Source organism: Clinocottus analis, unplaced genomic scaffold, assembly GCF_023055335.1.
Source record: "Clinocottus analis isolate CAN_PGR_092001 unplaced genomic scaffold, fCliAna1.0.p SCAF_17, whole genome shotgun sequence".
Taxonomy (NCBI): Eukaryota; Metazoa; Chordata; class Actinopteri; order Perciformes; family Cottidae; genus Clinocottus; species Clinocottus analis.
This window is the reverse complement of record NW_027175898.1, coordinates 6,477,555-6,499,662: the sequence shown is the minus strand read 5'-3', so window position 1 is coordinate 6,499,662 and position 22,108 is coordinate 6,477,555. Positions and strand designations below refer to the sequence as shown.

Here is a 22,108-nt window from a genome sequence, read left to right as displayed (position 1 = left end):
ATATATTTTATTCAATGGGTAAGTTGTCGGCTTGCAGTGTGGCGAAAAGTCATATAGCTTTTTAAGAGCCTCCTGTGTCTCTTGTTAAGTATGTGACGATGACGATGGGAAAGTACAGTTTGTATTTAGGGGTGTAATGCTACCATTGCTCAGTTTATAGCAGGTTACAAAATGCACTGTTGACTGAGAGGAAGCAATAGCTACTTTATTTCCTTAATACATTTATAGATGATGCCAACATGACCACACTATGTTCACCTCTGTTTTAGTAAGTCTTTATTTAAGTTAGTCAATATATTTGCTTCAGTCTTACTCAATATAGTGAAGGATACAGTATAATCAGCACAATGCTTTACTCAAAATGTATTGCTGTTTGGTTGGGTCTCTTTATGAAATCTGAAAGTATACATTTCAGCACAGCTGTGATATTGTAAAGCTATTGTTTTGTTATTATCATGCACCAAGGACTTTATGTCACTGTTGTGGAAATAAGGGACGGTTTTATGTGTGTTTGTACGTTGTGTGTCTGTTTGTGTATGTGAAGGAGGGCTGACGTTACGAGGGCATGAATGCCACTGCATTCTAACTCAGTGGGAGCCGAAGCCTTCAGGAGCCAGAGCCTCTAAAAATCACATGTGGAGGATTCCTGGATCATAATGAGATCCAGATCAACCAGAAGAGGCTGTAGTCAACTCCATCCCTCTGGTTCTGATGATAGGGTGGCATTAAAAAACAAACAGCACTGGACCTTTGTTTCAATTTCAAACTGATTCAATCTTGGATTCTCTATATCCCATATAGAGTTTGTCAAAACTGCCGTTGAGTATGGGAGCTAACCAATGAGTCAAGTGAGAGTGAAAATGAGGAGGAAATGTGGATGCACAGGTCCAATAACGAGCTCATGACAGTAACTGAGAGGAAGTCTATCCTTGAAAAGCAAAGAGGCAGCAGGGTAGTGTTGTTTGTGCAACTCTGGGGATGATCTGAGGTCCTCAAACTGAAGGCCATTTTCTCCGGCCTGAGTCTGACCCATACTGCTGGGTTGGCATGACTCTCTATAATTGTGCTGGCAGCCCCTCCCTCCCTGTGAGTTTCACTGCTCATGGAATTCCACAAGCCGTTTGTCTCCCAATCTGTCATTGCTGGGCAGCTTCCCTCTCTGTGACTCTCATCGTCTGTGAGGCTGGGAGGCTTCCCAGGGAGCCGGATGAGACGTCCCCGGGGCTTAAAGTAACCAGCACACCCACAGGAGCCTTGGCTTCCTCTAACTCTACGTACCCGGGCCATCAAGGTCATCATGTTGTCACTGCCCTATGTTTTCGCGCCGCCTTCTATCACACCTCTATCTGGGAGTTGTCGTTCAGCTCTCTCCTTTCTGCTCTCTGTCTCTCTGCTACAAGGACACTATTCTTTATGAGGTTTAGATCAATAAAGTCAGATTAGGCAAAGAAGGAGGGGGCCCACAGAGCTCCGCAGATTGTCCCACATGAACTCATACTCGCCCAAATCTCCCATCTATTTCCCAGACATTAAATCTGACATCCATCGAGCGGCCAAAGCCTGCGCTTAATACTTTTTATTAGCACTGATCAAACATGAATACTTCTAAATTACCAACGAAAACCAGAGATGCAATGACTTTGGCCTCAGAGATAGACAGCGAGAGAACAGATGCATTGGAAACAGCTCTACAGCAGCTTCTCATTGTGATTAGATACAGACGTCACGTATCTTTGACATCTTTTGATTCATTGATGTAGACTTAGTGTTATTCCTTCACAACTAGAATGATGGAATCGATTAGCTGGGCAGCAGTGCGGCTAATCAGTGCTGAGCAGAACCAACCGCTACAAGACATAAATCCTTGTCAGAAGCAGACGGATTTGAAATTTGTGTTGCATTTCTTAATTGGATACAAGTGAAGTTAAGCACATTTTTATTGGGAATGTACTGTGGCATGCCTTTTTTTGGAACCAGCCCAGGTGGTTACTATACCGCAGTAAATTGGAGATTAAAGAGGAATGTGGGTCTCTTTTGATGCGGTTTCCATTGCCTTCATCTTGGAGAAGGGCATTAAGCTACATTTTCAAACTACAAACAAAGATAAAAAATACATACTTTTGTGAATAGGAAAAATGAAAAGTATATTTGTTGCAGAAAAATGTAATAATTTCCCAATCGCAGCCTTTTGGTTACTTCACATGTGTTCTGGGATGGTAATGGTAATCTCTGTATCTGTGAGAGGATGTTCATATTAGTCCCATGTGTCCAAACTGATTAGCCTTTGCTCCCCTGGCAGGGACACATTATTTACAGGGCACGTGATATGGACCGTGCAAGAATGGCAAAAGGTGGCGCGTGCCGAGGAGTCCTTCTGTTTTCAAAGCAAATGACTTCCCCTTAAGCTGTTTGCTCCAATCAAGCATTGGCTCAAAGGCCAAGATGAGAAGGCTTTGCCATCTTAGAGACTCAGAAGTTTCGGAACTCTCTGTGGTGATTTAAGAGCTCTCTTTGCTCATAGTTTTTCTGCAGCGGCACCAGTTTTTCCCGTGGCGTCATGTCAGAAAGTAAATTGCTGGAAAGGATCTTGAAGAGGACTTGGCTTTGGTGTTGATTGTTTTCCCATAGAGATTGACAGCCAATGAAGTGGAAAGGAAGACTGTCTCCTGTTCCCATCCTGTGAATGGCATCAAGCCCTCCTACCTCCACCCTCCATCTCCCACGCACTCTCAGGTTTTCCAGACAGCTAATAGGAGAAGCCCAACACTGAGGTTGCCTCCCAGGCAGATCCCTGGGGAAACTGGTATAGGGCTCTGAGCCCTGTGATTGATGGACCAGACCTTTCAATCGTCTTAAAAGAACAGCCCCCGGACCGGGTGGTCTGCAGAGTGATTGCACCAAATTAGCAATTGAAGATTTCTGTACAGCCGAGGAGCCCATCTGACCATAAACTCTCTCCGTTCTCAGCCTCCTGCCTTTTTCTCTCTTTACACTCTCTCTCATTTTGCATAAGCCGTCCTTTCATTTGAATACCCTCAGCAGGGCCCTGTGCAGAGTAAATTGTACTTTCATGTTTAAAAAAGAGATTAATTCTGATTGAATTTAGGACAGCACCGTCTATCACAAGGCTCCAAGGAATTTGAATTACACTTTCAGGTCAGGAAATTTGAGCAAATATTATTGAACATTTGCCAGTGGAATGCACAACACCATTGAATGGAGACAGACAATAAATTAGTAAGGGGTGACGACGTCTTTTGTTAATCAGGGCTAAATGGATATACAACAATTGGAAGCTGTCTGTACCCTCCGTGGATACAGAGCAGTCTGGGTCGACAGTCTTTGTAACCCAGGGTGACACTAATGATGCGCAGCTTGAGCTCACTCTTGCAAGCCACTGCCTGTGTACCGCCACGTTTTCTACACAAGTGGCTGTAGAAACAAGCATGAAAACAGACACATAATTAAATCCTCTTCAGGATACCATAATTCTTAGCTTTTTGTTCTTAACGAAACTTGCAGTGCCAAGCTGTCACAGATTTTTAGTTCTGCTGATCGCCATCTTTTCTTGAAGCGAATCTTCAGAAGACATAGTTCTGGTTTGCTGGTACAGTAACTTAGGATTCAGACACAATGATTTATCAAAACTTGCTCTAAAATTGCAAAATTAATTAATACATGAAGCAGCCAAGACTCTGAATCTTGTAATAAACACCAGAATTTGCTGTATGTATAGAAGGCTGTTGTCAACCTCTGTATGCTGAGTTTCAACATCTGGTACTTAAACTTGACAGCACACAAATTGCCCTGAGGGAACAATAAAGATCTACTAGAAAGAACTCTGATAACAAGCATTTTCAGATCCAGGAAGCGAATGAGAAAAATGTTGAGCACAATCAACCAAATTAGATCCTATGTGCAAATAAAATTTTATGAACATACACTGTAAATGTGTCTGGTACATGTGGAAACATGCCAAGTTTACATCACATAATGTTTAATGTCTGCGCAGTACTGACATAATTAGGCTGCTCAAGACATTTACAACATCTCAATCTTTTCTCTCACGCCATTTTAAGACAGGTTTTGAAATGTGCTGTCTCCCTCAGATTCATGTTGTTACTGACTGCAGAGGTCCTCACCTCCCTGCTAATAAGCTTTATTGAGACACCCGGACCTCCCCTACTGGGCTTCCCTTGGCATGTGCGCCCTGCTGTCACTCAAGCCAGACTTTCCCTGATCCCATCGCTGCAGGAGGGCATGCACACCGCCCTACCACAACAGCTCATTACTTTGAAAGGGGGATTAGGAGGATGCGGAGGAAGATGAGGAGGTGGGCCGACAGGAACAGGGGCGTCACTTTGACACAGTTCCCCCTTTCCTCGTTGCCCCCTTCATGCTGACCCACTTCTGCTTTGTCAACCCTCAGGTACATTGACCCTGCCTGGTCCAATGGGTCACAGCAGGACAAAAACATAACTCAGCTTCCAGGACTGTGTTCCCAAAGCCTCCATGTGACACACATTCCAGTCACTCCTGGGAAAATGACACAAACTTATGACTGATTGCTGGGTTGTGTTTTGACGGTAGATGTTTACAGGATTGCTAAATTGGTATCCTGTACATATTGAAGGTTTCTACCATATGGTACCTAATTCTTTCCATTAACCAACTTAACGAATAACAAATAACCGAGCTTCTAAACAGAGATTTGATTTTGATTTCATGAATTAGATTATTTTGTTTGCTTATGTCTGTTGGCGTAGGTAGCTGATTTGATCTTGTCTCGTTCTGCTTATCCCCACTTTATTCTCATTGGATGATTCAAGTAAAATTGGATGCATCTATATATATATCTATATATATATATATAGATATATATATAGAAATCTTGTCAGAAACAATATTTCCCGGTGTTAAAGCAAATCATGGCTAGGAAGCAATTTACAGCACAGTCATTGCATTAAGGTGTCTGATTTATGACTGTAATTTGATTAGGCTGTAACAATGAGAAACAGTTCTGTCATACTAATAAGCATGTCGTTATTCTTAAAGCTTTCCTCACCTAAACACACATTTTACCCTCCAAAATCAGAGGTTGGGTCATCTCCTTTCAAGATGGTATGAAGCATTCTTCATCTCAGTTTATGTCATGGAAAGATCTGCTACCAATAATCACCCTGTCTCTCTCTCTCTTTGTCAAACACTCAGACACACTCAAACAAAAACACGTGATCATCACAATGACCTCTCTGTACATTAACGTAGCACGCGGCTGCTTGACTGCATGCCAAAAGAGTAATGACATAATGTTTTCAGACCTCTGTCACTATGGCCACACTGGATTATTTACTGCATCACTTCTGTGAACCTCTAATGTACACACCTGAAGACAGAGTACACAGCAAAAACATCCATTGCTTTTGGGAACATAAGCAAGAAGTTTTGAGCTCATCACTTTTCTTTGAGCCGTACATTAATCATCCTTCCAAGTGTGCACAGTAAAGCATTAGTCTTTTGTTTAAGTAGATTCGCACTGCGGTTGATGATAAAGGTCAGGTCTGTCACAGGCTTCCCCAACATATTTATGATGTAAGCACTTCCTTTACGTGTCCCTCGGGGTTGAGGAGAGTTATATGTAATATGATTATAGATGACGTCGAGTGTTATCCCTACATTCTGCTGGATGGCAGTGCTGTCTTACGAACGTGGTTGATGAGTATCCATTTCCATACACTCACTCTGGAGTCCCATGGGGCCCAGCTGTGGGTCCCCTCATTTTTCCTCTTGCCAAGATGCTCACATCTGTAAGTTATATGGTCCCCTCCTAAAGCCAAGCTCCTCTTCTTGCTGCGCGCTGGACCCAATGCGTTGTGACAGAAAGGCCCGGCGCTCACAGATCGTTTTGCTCTTCTAAAGCTTTGCTTTCTCTTTCTGTTTGCAGCATATGCCGTGATTGCAAATGGACAAGTTGAATGTCCCAAAGGTTTTAAACGGATGAATCTCACTCACTGTCAAGGTAAGCTTTAAAATAAGTTGGTGAATATGTATGAAGTTCAATATGTTCTGAATGTTATGTTATTATTTAACCCACCACATATTTTAATAGGTAGTTTACCAAGAACAAAAATGTAGCTCATATTAAATATAATAACATGGATCTGATAAAAAACGGACTGCCCATATGTTTCCATGTTTCCATGCATACATGGAACCTTGTGGACCCCTATAAAAGTATTGCTTGCTGTACGTCTGGCCCATATGGGAACCAGGTCAAGACTACAATTAGCCTTGGTCCAGGGTCAGAGTTCAGCAGCCCATAAGCACCTGCGGCTGGTGTTAAATTGGTCTTCAGGGTGCTTAGTTAAGAAAGTGATAGTGCTAAATGTAGCTCTCTGAGTATTTGGTTGATGGCAGTCACTGATACTTCCAATAACCAAATGCAGCTTCTACCTGAGCTGTATCAATGACTTGATTAATGGTGTCATGATCCAAAGGACAATGCTCGGGTCCAGTGGACAGCTTTGTCTCCATCTATATCATGAATCATTCACTGGTTCAGCAAGTTCACCATGTATTCTGATACAGTGCAATACTGTTGGCCCATTGGTGTTTTCAGGTAAAGACTGAGCTGGGAAACATATTTTAATGAAAATAAAGACGTGGATCACTTATTCTCCAATAGTGTCAACAAGCCAACACATGTGGAAATGTATCTTTCTATTATTCATGCTTGTCTTTTGTGATTGTTTCAAGATGTTCCTCCCTTTCAGTTGCTTGTTTCTTGAGTTCCCAAAAAGCAAAGCTGACAGTTACCCACAATATTTACTGAAGTGCTTTAAAGTCTCTGTCCCATTCAGCTGCTGCTCCATTCCCCCAAATTATTTCTAATTTCAGGTTTCGCAGCAACTGCCAAGAAGAAAAAAAAACGTATTTTTCATTATTATCATGATGGCGTCCAGCTTGCCAAACTGGGTCTCCTAGTCTGGGCTCTTTGTACTATATTTTATTGGAATAGAGTAGAGCGTGTCTCATATTCAGTAATTGGCATGATTTACTGCTTGCATGCCCCCGACCCTTCAGTGACGTCCACGCTACGATAGGATGCCTCATCAGAGCCGTGCAATGCTCTCTGACTTCAGACGATTCCTTATCTTCAGAATCTGCTTGTAAGAAACTAGGTCATCTAAATTGGCCATTTGTAACTGCTTTTTATATGAATGGCAAACATAGATGCAGTCTCTGTTGTGTGTGGTGGATCGGTACATGTAGCAGGTCATATTACTCATAGGCCACATGAGAGGATGAGAGTCTTACGTAACTCTCCTGACATTATGAATCAACTTAATAAGAGTTAATAACAATTTGAAAACACTGACATTTGACATTTATTGTATTGAATACTGCAACTGGTTGGAGCCTTGATATATATTAGGTTATACAGCAGGAATTTGCTTGTGAAAATGTACTTTTTTCAATAATAGCTGCTTTGGCTGTATTTTCTATTCGCATGCTGAACGGATGCCTTTCTGGCCCCATAAGTAATGTCTGGTTTGAGACTTCCAAAGTAGTCACTCGGTACTCCCTTTAGCCATAACAGCCAATACATATTAAAGAGGGTAATGCTGCCAATTTCCTTTACAATGTCTGCTGGTGTTTATGTGCGTATTGATTTTTCCAGAAGTTATGAGTAGCTAAGGTCAAGCAAGGTCGCAGCAAACTGGCTGACATAAGATGCAGTTGAAGTCATCCAAATGTATCATTGGACAATAAAAACAACATGTCAACAAGAGCAACCAAGCATATATTCAAAATAGATGTTGAGATTAGTGCTGATCATGACAGGTTGTCATAGAAGTCAGTTTCAATCCCAATCAACCCACCAGCAGACTGTAACAATAGCACTAATCTGGTACTCAACCGAACCATGGATTAAAGACCCCATGTGATTAAGGCTGAGCCCAATGCTGACCTGAACTCTGACCAGATAGCATGCTGCTTAAACTAAACCGCTCCCACAGTACCTGTATGAGAGTGTTGTTGTTCCGGCTCTGGAGAGTGTGTCTTTCAGCACAGGCTGGCATGGCATCGGTGGTCTGCTTCATTGTCTTCACAGCCTGTGCCTCATCCTCGCTCATCCAAACAGGTCGCTTTTGCCAACAGAGACACAGGTTTGTTTTACGTTGTCATAACATACAGGCTGGCGGCTTTGGCATCACAGGCCCAGCGTCAGCATTAGAACCAGCTCCTCTCAAGAGAGACAGAAAAGAAAAGGAATGGAAAAACAAAAGAGCAACCGAGATAGAAAAGAAGAAACAACAAACAAAACGTTGAGGCATTCTCTGGATTTGCTTGAGTCAACATAATTTATCAGAAATCCCTTATAAACTTATGTTTTCCAGCAGGAAGCAAAACAAGAAAACATGAGCAGATTAATTAGAATTGGGAAAATCTGTGGTGGCAGGCTGTCGGGTTCCAGTCGTCAAAGCAATGGGAAAAGACCTAATGATGTGCTCTTTGTTTAACACGGTAGAACAACAAACTTTGCCTGCTCCCAGTGTGCTCGCAATCGCATGACTAAGCGCCTAAAATATGTCCCCCTATGCTCCTGGCACATTAACTGGCTTGCTTGCCTCCATTTGGCTTAGTGACTCCTGCGCTGTTGGACCAATAAGAAAGCTCCTCTGGTCACTGCATCGCTCCAGCACACAGTTCAGAGTCAGAGAGGGAAAAATTGACGTAAGCGAGGGTTGCTGTGACCTTATTGGACACTGCGATGGAAAGATGCTGAGGCAGATAACAATCTTTTACATGATTCTTACATTTCCTGTGTGTGATTGTGCAGATTTCAAAGTCAAGGTTGCCACGGCCCTGAAAGTTTATAACATCTTAGAAAGGTTCATGATTGAGTGCATTCTGCTTTACACTGGTCAAACGTATTATATGCTTCCCTCATGTCATCACTCCTTTTTGCTCTCATACAATTGTGAAACCTGAAAGTGACCGTATGTCATCTCATCCTTGCAGCGGGTGGTTTTAAAGACATGATCTATTGCAATATTTTGTCACCTTTTAAGGTATAATTGCTTTACATGATCTCTAAAAGTATTACATCATCTTTGCTGGTCTGTGAGTATGAAGGCTCTGCCTCTTTGTACTCAATGAGAAATGCAGTACAACAAATCTGTTATATTATGGATTGTTTATTGAGAGTAAAATAAATAAATAAAAAACGCTTGTCAGAGGAAAACACGACTTTATGATATTTCCATAATGAGAATGGAACAGATACTGACGTATCTCCATATTTCACAGACATCAACGAGTGCCTGTTGCCAGGGCTCTGTAAGAATGCTGAATGTCTCAACACCAAAGGAAGCTACAGGTGCACGTGTAAACCAGGTTTCTTGTTGGATGCTGACAGGAGCCATTGTGTCTGTAAGTACCACTATCCAATTAAGGCTGTGGGCATTGTCTCATGTATTGCATTCGAATAAGGAAGACCCATCACTTCTCTCCCTAGCGGACAAGGCTGTGTCAGACCAGAGGGCATTCTGCTACCGATCGGTGTCAGCAGGCACATGCTCTCTGCCGCTTGCTCAACACATCACCAAGCAGATCTGCTGCTGCAGCCGTGTGGGCAAAGCCTGGGGCCCTGGGTGTGATCGCTGTCCTTTGCATGGATCAGGTAAAGCTTTCAAAAGTCACACCGCTGCTGCATTTGTGCCAAATTCGTCTACACACTACACTGACTGTTTATATAGAAGACCTAATTCCTCGTCCATCTGCATGCTAAATCTTCCATTTCTTGTTTTACTGTTCTTTGCAGGGTTAATCATTTTTGCAGATATAGAATGTCACACGTAATCTAATGCAAGAGCTTGCAATGGTAGTGAAAGCCCAGGCCGCAGATATTTACCACTCAGTCACCATTCTGCTCTTTGACAGGCGTGTACAGCAGTTCAAAATAACCAAATGTGCTTTGAGTGGAAAAGGACCAAAGACGTTACAGTTTTCAATAGTGGGAGTCCGTCTTGTATTATCACTCCAACCCTCAGGGAGAAACCTTCCTCATAGACCGCGAAGCTTCACAGCAGAAATAAACAGCTCGGCCAAGTGAAACATGGGAAGTAGTTGTCATCTTTTTTTCCCTTCCCGATCTAATCTTCAAAGTCTCTGAGAGAAACAGGCTGGTTGTATGGAGTGTCTGTACTGGCCAGTGATTCATTGGGATTGTCATAGATCAGATATCACATACACAGACCTCCATGGTGCTGCTCAGCCAGGACTGACACAGTACACAGACACACAGCCTCTGATTATTTTGGATGCTGGCTTTGTATGGCCTGACAAGCTGTTAGAGCCATGTTCTGAACCAAGCAGCCAGGCTCATTACTTGTTACTTGGTAACAGGAGCCAGTTGACTATAATTCTGTATTTACTGCAGTTGTTCTGATGTGGCTCTTGATCATATGTAGCCCCATTTCCCTCCACTTTAAATTCATCATTCAGTAGCCTTTCATACCAACATTTCCTGCATTTACAGCAACCACATATCTGTCACTGCTCATATCTTTATTCCAGACTCTTTTGGCGTAGAGTTGCTAGTTTCAGGTCAGGTAGGGGACACAGTGCTTCTCACTTGTAATGGATTCACCATTGCTGAGGTTTGTTGGGCTCAGACACAAAGAGATGCAGTCTCCGCCCTTTTATGTAGCCAGCCAATCCTTCATTAGCCTCTCACTAACACGTCTTTACACCGAAGAGTTCAAAGGTCAGTCAGTATTACATGATCTTCTACTTCCCCCACTGGAAGCATTACCCTCTGGCATGGCTGTGTCTGTTTGAATGTGCAGATATCCCCCAAACTTTCCAAATCCCCTCGCTGGTAACCCTCTGTGACAGCTGTCACTGGCATGCCAGATAGCTAGTTTTGCGGATCGAGCGAAACCCGACCCCCCTCGCTCACAGCACAGCATGCTCAACATAACAATATTACACGGATGGCTTATAGTTATGCTCTGAATATCAGACAGAAATATGAGGGACAATTACACTCTGGCCTATTGTTTGCTGCTATGTGTTTCCTACCCTGCAGACCATTTCAAGGAGATCTGCCCAGCTGGTCATGGATACACCTACTCACGCTCTGATGTACAGATTTCTGTGAGACAACTGGAGGAAGAGGATCTGCAGAGCACAGGAGTGTCACGAGAGGAGCAAAGTCCAACTTTCCCACAGCCTCCATCCTCTCTGCCCTGGCTGCCCCAGCCGCCACAAGTACCCCAATACCCCGAGTACCCAGAGACACCAGAAGCACCCCGGTACCCTCTGACTCCACAGCAGCCTCTCCATCCCACTCACACAGCCAGAGAGACACCTATGCAGCCGGAAGGTGAGAATAACATGTTTGGGACAATATATTTCTGCCAAGCTGACCGTAAGGTCGGGAAATTATAGTATGCACTGGAGTTATCCAAACATGGTATTCACTTTTACCACAACACATAGCTTATACAATGCAGGGAAGCTGGGTAAACACAATCTGATTTTATTTTCCACACAGTATACGAATAGATCAGCTTTTTTTGTGATGGTTCAAACAGCAACAGGATGTTTTTATCTCCAAATATAAATAAATGCTTGATCCAATGTTGAACATATTTGGAGTAGTACTTAAGTACCCCATCCATCAGAGTGAAACCCATTTGAGCATCCCAGCAATGCACCCAAGTAATCCACATTGGACATACATTTAAATCCTCAGGATTTCCTGTAAATGTATCTTCCTGATTTAATGCTCCTGAAATGGCAGAGCTACAACATTTTGATTTATATGAGGAGACAATTCTGTAAATATTTAGGGATGTTTGTCTTTATTATCTGAGATATCTTTTTTCTTGTCTCTCGTTGCATTTTTCCATGGCCGGTAGTCTGCACTACTTTTGTGATTCTACTTTCCCAGTCTGGCTTAAAGGATAAATGTGCTATAATCTTTGTTTTATTAGAAATAAAGACCTCCAAAGCTGCGAGTGAAGTGTCTAAAAAGAACATGGGCTATTGTGTATGTTGAGTGTAACCATAATCATACTCGTTAATGCGAACAGAATGTCAACGTATTTGCTACTGATAGACTTTTCCTCTTCTCCTTGTAGATGTGGAAATTCTGAGCCCGGTAAGTTCTCCCTCCCCGTCAACCTCTTGGCAAATATTTTTGAAATGTTTATCTTCGACCGATATGCTCTAGCTATCTCAGCTGGAGGGTTTGTTATGATTATATAACTTATTCAGACCACATTTTGGTCAATACACACCTAATTTACACAGAATGCGACTACAAAAGCAGACAAACTGTATGAACATGAATATCTTTGACATGAAATATTTGCTTGTTTTCTAGCCAGCTGTTGTGACTGACTCACCACTGAAATATCCAGGTATTTGTCTTTGATCATACAGATCATAAAACACTATCTGATCACTGTCAACAGGTGACACATTGCTGTTGTTCAAAGCCTCTCTTTTAGGCTCCCTCGAAGCTCAAAGGCCAATTTTCAGTCAGGCACAGACATGTGATGTGTTTTCTATAAATTTCTCACTCCGGTGGCAGTCTCAATTCTGGACTACCCTCACGCCAGCAAAAACATTGACATTCAAGTCTAAAGGTTGACTACATTCAATGAGTCTACTTGATTCATTTTGGTCCTTGTACTGTTTTTAGCCTGGAGGAAAGCGTAGATCATTTTTATATTGCTGCCCAGTGAGTGACAGCTGAGGCAGTAGTGGTTGGGAAAACCAGGGAGTGTCTCGTTTAGCTTGTAAACAATAAGGATTTACTATGTGTCACAGTGTTAGTGGTTCACTGTGTGTGCACTCACCCGGTCTCAATCCGTCTTCACAGAGTCTTCTCCAGACTCCTCCATCATCAACCTCAGGCCAAATTCAGAGGACACAACCCACACAGACTCAGCCGCAGGTAAAATATACTTTAGAATACACATATTGAACACATGGGCTTTCTTAAAGCACTCAATATAAAAGCACCAATGTAAAATTGACAGGTGGAAAGATCATGCACAAAGCAGCACAGAGCTAGGCTCCTCATTTGTTACGCTTTCAGTCAAATGCTGGCAGACAGCAGCACATCTCATAAGACATTTGTTCAGGCTTACCCAGAGTTAAACCGAGGAGAGCTTGTTTTATGCTTTTATTTGACCCCTTTTCTCAGAGCCAATTTGGCTTGGCGATGTCGTGCTGCACAGAGGGTGAGAGGGCGAGAGACCAAGAGTGTTCCTCTTGGAAGGGGAATCTCTCCGAAGCTGACACAGGCCAGATTTATGAAAAATAGAGAGCGGACGGCAGGGTTGAAGTGTGTATTGGGTTGACAGAGACAGTGAGAGGAAGAGGAGAATTTACAATAATCCTTTAGAGAAAAGAACACAGGGGCCCAGTGCACTGTCTGTTTTTAACACAATCCATTTAGACAGAAAAAAGAAAACACCAATGTCAGGCTCTATTGTGCATGACCTGCTTTTCGTCGACCCCTTTGTGAGAGCGCCATACCAGCTGTTAGATCACTACAGTGCTGTTAAACCTGTCCCCTCATCCAAGACATCACCTATAAAACAGCAAGACTGGCTCCCATGGAAAACAACATGTGTTAGTGGAATGCAGTTTTCTTTTTTTTTCTTCTTTTTAACAGTGCCTGTAACGTTACATAACCCTAGGTGAAAAATACTCTTGTCTGCCTTCTGAGTTATGACCGTGCACATCTCTGTGGCTTTTTTGTAGGTATTGACAAGTGTGCCAACGCCCCCGCCATATGTGGCCATGGTAAATGTATTCCTGTGCAGACTGGCTACACCTGCCACTGCGAGCCAGGGTTCAAGCTCAGTGCACTGCAGACCAACTGCATCGGTAAGGAACAATGGGAGAATGGGAGAGGTTGAGGGAGCTGGACAGGGGTAGTGGTGGGACACATAAAAGGAAAGAGGGGCCCACAAACACACACGCTGCTGACACCAGAGGCCCCAGGGGCTCTGTCCATCATCGTCTCTGTGCAAGCAAGTTCTCAACACCAAACATTACACGGCACAGAAGCTTTGAGAAATAAAGCGAGCCAAAATGAAGGAGATCAGTTTGGTTATGTTGACCTGTTCCGTGATGCCTGACACAGCGTACAGGCCATCCAAAGAGCTGCCACGGTGCTGTGATTCTCTACCTCACGGTCAAAGCCTTGGCTGAAGCCTCTGCTCTACTCGGCTGGGCTCAAGCCCAGCCATCACTGAGGAATGCCTGCGTAGTAGAGGAGCTCCATAGTCAGGGTTTGGAAAGTGTACAGTCTCTGCTGGTGAAATGGAACTGAGAGGCGATGTCCCATTCGGTCTCTGGTTCTCCTCTTCTATGTCTTTTGCCTTTAATTTCTTTCCCTGTCTCCCATTGCAGATGTGAATGAATGTGACGAGGACCCGTGTGAAGGGAAGGGCCGCTGTATAAACAGCTATGGCTCCTACATCTGTCAATGCCACAGTGGCTACAGCCAGGTGATCACCCAGAACAGGAAGTTCTGTCAAGGTAAGACGCAACCCAAATGACAGAAGGAGACATAGTGTTTCCAATGGATCAAAGTCACCATAGGCTTTTTAGACTTTCTGCTAGAGCCCCTAAGGTTCTTGTCTGTCAGCGCTGTTCATTTGAAACGCATCCAGCCTTAATTAATGCTGTGGAGCACAAAAGTGACTTTCTTTTCCGTTGTCCTTGGTTTTCATTCAAACTGGCAGACATTAATGAGTGCACCATGCCCAACAAGTGCCAGAACGGCAAATGCGTCAACACAGAAGGATCTTACACCTGTGAATGCAGCAGCGGCTACGACAAGTCTTGGAGAGGCCAATGCGAAGGTGACATGCATGCACAAGCTCCTACGCACACATTCAGTTCATATAACAGCACAATCCTAGCCAGGCCTATTTGTTTGCTGCCATGAGTTAATGTGTAACAAAATACATATATTTCCCTCGAGTCAAGGCCAGGAACGAAACTCTACTCAGAAGAGCGATTGTGTGTTTGTACATATTATTCCCATGCATGTGCATATTGTTTTTGTAACAACTAATTCAAATTGTTATATGTCCCACCCTCCCTCCGAGCAGATGTAGATGAGTGCAGAGATCCCAGCTCCTGTCCCAATGGTGTCTGCGTCAACACTCTTGGCTCCTTCCAGTGCCAGGGCTGCGGCCCGGGGTTCAAGCCGGTCGATGAGCGATGTGTGGGTAAGACAACCCTACATCCGATCATAGCAGCACCACCACGACCCAAACTCCTACGGGGCTTTCCGACCGCTGCATGGAAAGAAGCTGGGTTTCCCTTTTGCACTGTAAACGCTTCCTGTATTAGTGAACATTTACGTAGACAAACGCGGCTGCTCCCAGTTGGCATCACCAAAAATAACTGAAGCGTCACGGCAACAAGCCACGCCGTTAATGACTTGCTGACAGCGCATGATGCGGTACAGTTCGCCAAACAGCACAAGCTGAATTAGTTTCACTGAATTGCAGCTTTTTGGGCACTCTGGCTGTTGATGTGCACAAACAGTTTTTAAAAAGAAATTGTATTTCATGCTTCTACATACTTTACATTAGGTTTTTAATATCAAATGTGCACCACTACAGGGCCCATAGGACAGCATTATACCACAACCCTCCATCCTTTCTCTCCATTCTATGTTTCCACGTAGATTTGTTCAACTCCTCCACCTCGCAGCCTCTGCATATCCCCCACTATTGTTTAAACACATTCACTGTGTTATTGCTGATCCTTTGATATCACTGGCCTCCGAAAAAAGATTGTTTAGAATACTTCAATTTGGGAGAGTCCAAATATTTTCTCTTGGCCACAGCCTTGAACAAACAGCGTATTATTGTTGGAGAGCTCTGGCCACTGTACTGTCGGGCCCAACGGAGGCTTTATTACCACTGCTGGGCGAGGTGAGAGTCAAAGGAGATGTATGAGAAGGTCAAAGGATCAATTCCCCACAACGAAGAGGTCCCGATACACAAATAAATTCTCTCACTCACCCATAGTGTCTAAGGGCCGCTGTTAAACTCTTTATTATTAGATTTGAATACACAAATGGCCAACAAACTACATTTGTGGAGTGAAAGTGGCCCTGTTACATAAAAGCCTGACTGGTTTTACTTACCCCATCGCCTTTCTATGACCTTGCACCCCACTAATTTGTTTGGAAACCTGATTTTCTGGTGTGAGTATTCCAGAAATGTGAAAAAGCTGAAAGACAAAATGATGGAAAATATGGAAATGAACTTGAGTGGTCATTTATTTCTTCTTTTTAATCAATTTCTCAGTAAGTCTAACAACTGATGCGCTTATTTTAAGTAGAAAATTCCACTTCAGTTTATTTCTGTTTGTGAGTCGTCTAATGATGAGGTGTATAAATAGCAACTGAGAAGAACCCTGTGAATGAGGGATAACGTTGGAGGTAAATATTTTTACTTGGAACATCCACCAAGGCAGCACTAACAAGCCCAGAGTTTACGTCTGGCGCTGTGAGAGTCACATAAAACATGAGCGCTGGGTTTCCAGTATTTGCTTTAGTCAATTGACATGAGCGAAGTGGTTTGGGCCCAATTGGCCGAATCGTGGATAAGCCTAATTGCTGGTGTGATAGAGAAAATAGCTCCATTCCCCTGTCAGAGTTTATCGCGGAGACCAGAGAGATGTGGGATGATTGCAGAAACAAAGCATTGGGTCATACTGACAGACGTCTGGCAGTGCCCACTGCTCGGCAAACAAAACCCAGTCTGTGACTCTCGAGACGTATTTTCACTGTGTGGGCTCTCTGTTTCAGCATCTGTTACGTTATCTACGTTCTTCTCTACATGTCCTTCCTTCCTTTTCTTTTGGTCAGACTTTCTCTCCCCACATCTTTATCGAAGCTGAAAATGTGCCACTGTTAACACTTCCCCTATAAAACATTAATCCTGCATAAGGTTTTCCCTCAAATGTAATTCCTGGGTCGACTGACACACGAAGTGGAAAAGACAGCTACTGCTGCAAATAGTAAAAGGCCCTCATGAATTAGCCACTGATGTAATTTAATAATACTTTTTTTACAATCATTTAGCACATACATTATGCTGTAGTTGCTTTCTCTTTACTGATGCAACCCTTATTTTGTTATGTTCTGTATCTTATTGCTGTTTCCTGCTGCAATGACCCAATTACCCTTAGGAGAGTCATTTTCTCCTAGACTTCCATACAATTACATTTCCTCAGAAGCTTCACTTTTCAGACTCGGAGGTTGCCACCTGGTTGTTGTTGAATGTTTTCAATGTTATTTTTTAATGCTGTTAGCACAAGAGGTGAAATTCAATTTGGCTTCCCTGTATTGGGGTGTGGGGAGGATGCCGGATACCATTAGAGGTTCAGTAAGTGCGACTTTTAATTTGAGTGAACTGACCCTTTAATCATACTGCAATTGTGGCACAACAAAACCTTGAATCTCCTCCTAATATACATCTGTTGTGTCCTTTCCTGACTGTCCTCAGACGTAAACGAGTGCTTGAACCAAACGGCTTGCGGTCGCGGTAGGTGTGTCAACACGGAGGGCTCCTATAGGTGCAACTGTTTCCAAGGATACAAACTCTCACAGGACAATGTTTGCCAAGGTAACTGTCAGTCAGACATCCATAACCAATATAACAGCTCTATGAATACTTCAGCACAGTGCTACTACAGAAGCCTCTCGGGTCTATTGAAGGTTTATAAAAAAAGGCTACAAAGAGTTATCTTTGTCTTTATTCTCTGAGACCCCCTTTCCTCCCCTCTGTGTCTTCCCTCCAGATGTGGATGAGTGTGGGCTCCCTGGAGTTTGTCTCCACGGCGGCTGTGTCAATTTGGACGGCGCCCACAAATGCACCTGTAACCATGGTTACCAAGTCACCTCAGACAGCACAGCCTGTGAAGGTCTGCAAAGGATTATCTGGAGCTGTTGGGCGTAACTCATCGCTGCATACTTCTCAGCTTGTGGGGCTCTCTTGACAGCAGTATAATGTCTGCCATTTTTTTTTCTTTCTATTAGATGTCAACGAGTGCGCAACTGGTAATGTGTGCCCTGCGGGAATTTGCATCAACACTGCAGGTTCATACACTTGCCAGAACTGCAGGCCTGGGTTTGATCCGTCAGCTGATGGACTCAGATGTGAAGGTATGAAAACTGCTGTTTAAGGATTTACCCTAAACTGGTAGATGGTGATGATCGGCATGGCCAGTTGTGGTGAACTTGTTATTTGTGTTTCCAGATATTAATGAGTGTGCCCAGGGGGATCTGTGTCTTGGTGGAGTTTGTGCCAACACAGAGGGGTCCTACACCTGTACCAGATGTAAGGCTGGCTACAGAGTGTCTCAAGACCGGCAGAGGTGTGAAGGTAAATTCAATCTCCAGCTGTGATCCCTCATTTAGTTAAAACATTAGTACTTTTACAACTGTTAAAGACTTACTCAACACATCTGGATAGTTTGTCACGTTGCCATTAAAACCCCTGTGCTAATGAATTCCTTTATAGTAATCAGTGTCCGTGCGTTTCTGTGCGGGTGTGCATGTATTTTGCCCAGATGTTGACGAGTGCCAGTCCCTGTCTACCTGTGCAAACGGGATATGTCTGAACTCAGAAGGCTCTTACACCTGTGAGAACTGCCCTTCAGGGTACGGAGTCTCATATGACGGGGAGCTCTGTGAAGGTTAGTTTATTCAACGCCGCTTTTATGAATTCCTGCATTACGCCATATGCATACAATGCAGCCGGAAATAACTAACTCTGGGTGGGTTAGTGGTTGTTCCTTTCATCAGGAATGTGGGTCTTTTTTTTTCTTGGCTGTCCGGCAGTGAGTGTCTTAACAGTCTGTGTTGTTTTTACGCCAGATATTGATGAGTGTGCGCTGCCCACTACATGCCCGAAGGGAACATGTACAAACACAGAAGGCTCCTTCACATGTATCATCTGTCAACCTGGTCTAAGAGTCTCTGACGATGGACAACACTGTGATGGTGAGGCTTTTGGCTATGTTTGTGCAGGAATGTTGTGTTTGTATCCTTAAGCACAGGTGTTCACAGCTGCCTCTTCTATTCAACCATGCCGGACATTACCTTATTACCCAATTAATGTGCCTATTCTGCTGATCATGTTACCCAGCTGGTTGAGGCAGTATTTAAACAGCATCAGGTAAGACAGTCTGGACCCAGAAGAACCATCATCTGACTCCAAAATCCCCAAATACTCCTCTAGACATCACATCATAGCTAGATCCTGGACCCCTCTGCCTCTGGCACCGCAAATCTGATCCTTGCTCAACACAATGAGATGCCAGACCCCAAATAGAAGATGATGTCAGGCAAATGTTCTGCGGATTGCTCTGCTAAAAAGATCGATGTGTCGACATTTGTAATTCATATCTCCAGTGATTATCCATCTAACTGATTAAAACTGGCGGGCATTTACTTACTTGAAGCCAGAGATGGTAATCTGTGCTATGATGTGTCCATGTCTTTGTGTCCAGATGTGGATGAGTGCTTGGTGGCAAACAGGTGCCCAGGCCAGCTGTGTTTGAACACCCCAGGATCCTACACCTGCAGGAGCTGTGGAGCCGGTCTGCAACTGTCTCAGGACGGTTACAGTTGTGAAGGTAAAACTACCTCTGTGTTTACTTACCTGCTACTTTGAGTTGTCACAATGGAAAACATTGTACCAAACTTACAGTCGACCAGAGTAAAAAATAACTGCATTAGACCGAGAACACAATTACAGAAAATCTTTACTGTGCTCAGTAATTTGTCATGACGTGATTTATGAGATCAATGCGGTGAAATGGCGGCTTTGACAGATCCAGGGAGGTTTTATCTGTCATGACTTCATGGGAAGCAGAAAAGGGATGACTGTTTAAATGGATTCAAACATTGCCTCAGTTAGTCATATATACTGTGGTGTGTTTTTGAATGGAAGCGTGGATGTAGCCCAAGAGGAAGATCCCCTACTGATATGTGTCTTTGCGCTGGGAAAACCTTTTACAAAACAAGCCTGAGTCCAAGTCGGCCTCAGATAGGATTTTAATGGCTGTCTCTGATGCCATGGAAAATATTAAGGGCTTAATTTGAAATGAAGTCAACCACTCCCCTGCCTTCCACGTACTGCAGCGAGCTCACCCTGTTGAACTCACTCTTTTCACCCAAAGGCAAAATGGAGCCGTCTCAATCACTTAACAATGGCCCACTCTATCTTCTCCATAAGAAATACAATCTGTAACAGCTCAAGGAATTTCCAATGATCACATGACAGCGAGCTAGTGACTGTTTGTAGATACAGTACTTATGCGCCACCTGTAAAAGCTTGCTGTTTGGTATTCGATGACCATCCTGCATACTTATCTTTCCACCCTTTTTAATAAACGACTGTCAGTGCGATCTAATAAAGAGGGCTTTGCTTACTGTATGTTGGGCTGATTCACACACGTGCACACACACACACAACTATTTTTTAACAGATAAGACAGTGAATGGTCAAAAAGTGGAGATTCTGTTGCTTTAAATGATAACCTATATCCAACCTTTTCTTCTTCTTCTGCATCTTAGACATTGATGAGTGCCAGAGGCCAGGCGTATGCCCGACGGGTGTTTGCACCAACACAGAGGGCTCCTTCGCCTGCATGGCCTGTGACCCAGGCTTCACAGTGGCTCCCAACGGGCTCTCATGTGAAGGTACGACACAGTGGGGTTCATTGTGGTCACTAAAATGTATGATTTTTACAGTCATCTGTTCCAGTCTAGTATGGCCCTCTCTAGTCATTACTTGCTGTTGGTTTGGAAGCTCGTCATCCAAATGACGAAACTTGGGTAAATTTGAAGTGAGACCTAGTGATTTACAGCCAGTGTTAATGTGTCATACTGATGACATCTGTGTGTGTGTGTGTGTGTGTGTGTGTGTGTGTGCGTGTGTGCGTGCGTGCGTGTGCATGTGTATCAATGCAGATGTGAATGAATGTGAGGACCCCGGCCTTTGTGTGGGAGGCCAGTGCACCAACACCATTGGTTCCTTTAACTGCCACTGCCCCGCTGGTCTGGAGATGGTGGATGGGATGTCTTGCAGAGGTACACGCGCACACACACACACACACACACACACACAGTCACACAGTTACACATACACTCTGAGTCATTTGACATTCTGACACATAATATATACTACTAGTGGTTAACTGCTTCTCCTGGCTTACCTCATGCTGGCATCTTGACGCAGATGTGATTGTATATTTGTGACAGATATCAATGAGTGTTTAACCGTCGTGGGGATCTGTGGAGAAGCTGACTGTCTGAACACTAAGGGCTCCTATATCTGCATCTGTCCTAATGGATACACCGACATCGATGGAAGGACTGGCTGCCAAGGTACAGTAACACACTGCTGCAAGTGCAGTAACAGCAACGAGAAATACTTTTTAGATGATTTTTTGGGCTTTGTGTAATTGGGTGAGGCAAAGTCAATGTAATTTTACGGCAACCTTGTTTGTTAAGTTTATATATTGAGTGCAGGCAGGGTAACAGACAGTATCCTCACCTCACTGCCCTGGGTGCTGACGCCAGGCCTGGGACACTTGGCATGGGTGCTCAGTCCAGCCTTTCTGTGTAATGGGCCGTGGCCTCATCCACTGTCTCGGCTCCATCTCCATTCAGACATCAGTTTGATGTTATTCCAGCCGCACCCAGTGACCCACTGGTCACAGCGATGGGGGAAAAAATGTGGCCTGATCATCAGCTAAGGAAGGATTTTAATTTCAACAAACTGGAACATTTGCTTTCAAAATACATGAAATAACTTTGGCTACGATGTCAGAATTGGATCAGTGTTATTTCTGGTGTGTCGAGCAAGTACAGTAAGAGGTGAAGTCAAGTAAACGACAGGATGTCTGGCAATAAAATACCCTGTTGTGATGTGGAGTCGGTAGGTTTGGATCTCTGGGTCCAGGTCCCTGCAAGACACTGGCATGGTCCTTTAATGGGCAAGTTTGACTTATAGTAGAGGACGAGCTTCAGTCTTGA

The 22,108-nt window shown here is 43.7% G+C and overlaps 1 protein-coding gene across 1 annotated transcript in view; it reads left to right on the top strand.

Moving 5' to 3' along the window:
* The window catches only part of LOC137787476 (latent-transforming growth factor beta-binding protein 2-like), a 76,544-nt gene that overhangs the window by 38,998 nt on the left and 15,438 nt on the right, over positions 1-22,108 (top strand). The window contains exons 10-30 of the mRNA XM_068579956.1: positions 5,945-6,019; positions 9,316-9,438; positions 9,524-9,688; positions 11,099-11,395; positions 12,156-12,175; positions 12,401-12,437; positions 12,902-12,976; positions 13,792-13,917; positions 14,446-14,574; positions 14,781-14,900; positions 15,153-15,272; positions 17,568-17,687; positions 17,863-17,985; positions 18,101-18,226; positions 18,321-18,446; positions 18,634-18,759; positions 18,941-19,066; positions 19,576-19,701; positions 20,645-20,770; positions 21,041-21,160; positions 21,332-21,457. Coding sequence (XP_068436057.1) covers positions 5,945-6,019; positions 9,316-9,438; positions 9,524-9,688; positions 11,099-11,395; positions 12,156-12,175; positions 12,401-12,437; positions 12,902-12,976; positions 13,792-13,917; positions 14,446-14,574; positions 14,781-14,900; positions 15,153-15,272; positions 17,568-17,687; positions 17,863-17,985; positions 18,101-18,226; positions 18,321-18,446; positions 18,634-18,759; positions 18,941-19,066; positions 19,576-19,701; positions 20,645-20,770; positions 21,041-21,160; positions 21,332-21,457 — 2,532 coding nt within the window. The remainder of the gene's footprint in view (positions 1-5,944; positions 6,020-9,315; positions 9,439-9,523; positions 9,689-11,098; positions 11,396-12,155; positions 12,176-12,400; positions 12,438-12,901; positions 12,977-13,791; positions 13,918-14,445; positions 14,575-14,780; positions 14,901-15,152; positions 15,273-17,567; positions 17,688-17,862; positions 17,986-18,100; positions 18,227-18,320; positions 18,447-18,633; positions 18,760-18,940; positions 19,067-19,575; positions 19,702-20,644; positions 20,771-21,040; positions 21,161-21,331; positions 21,458-22,108) is intronic.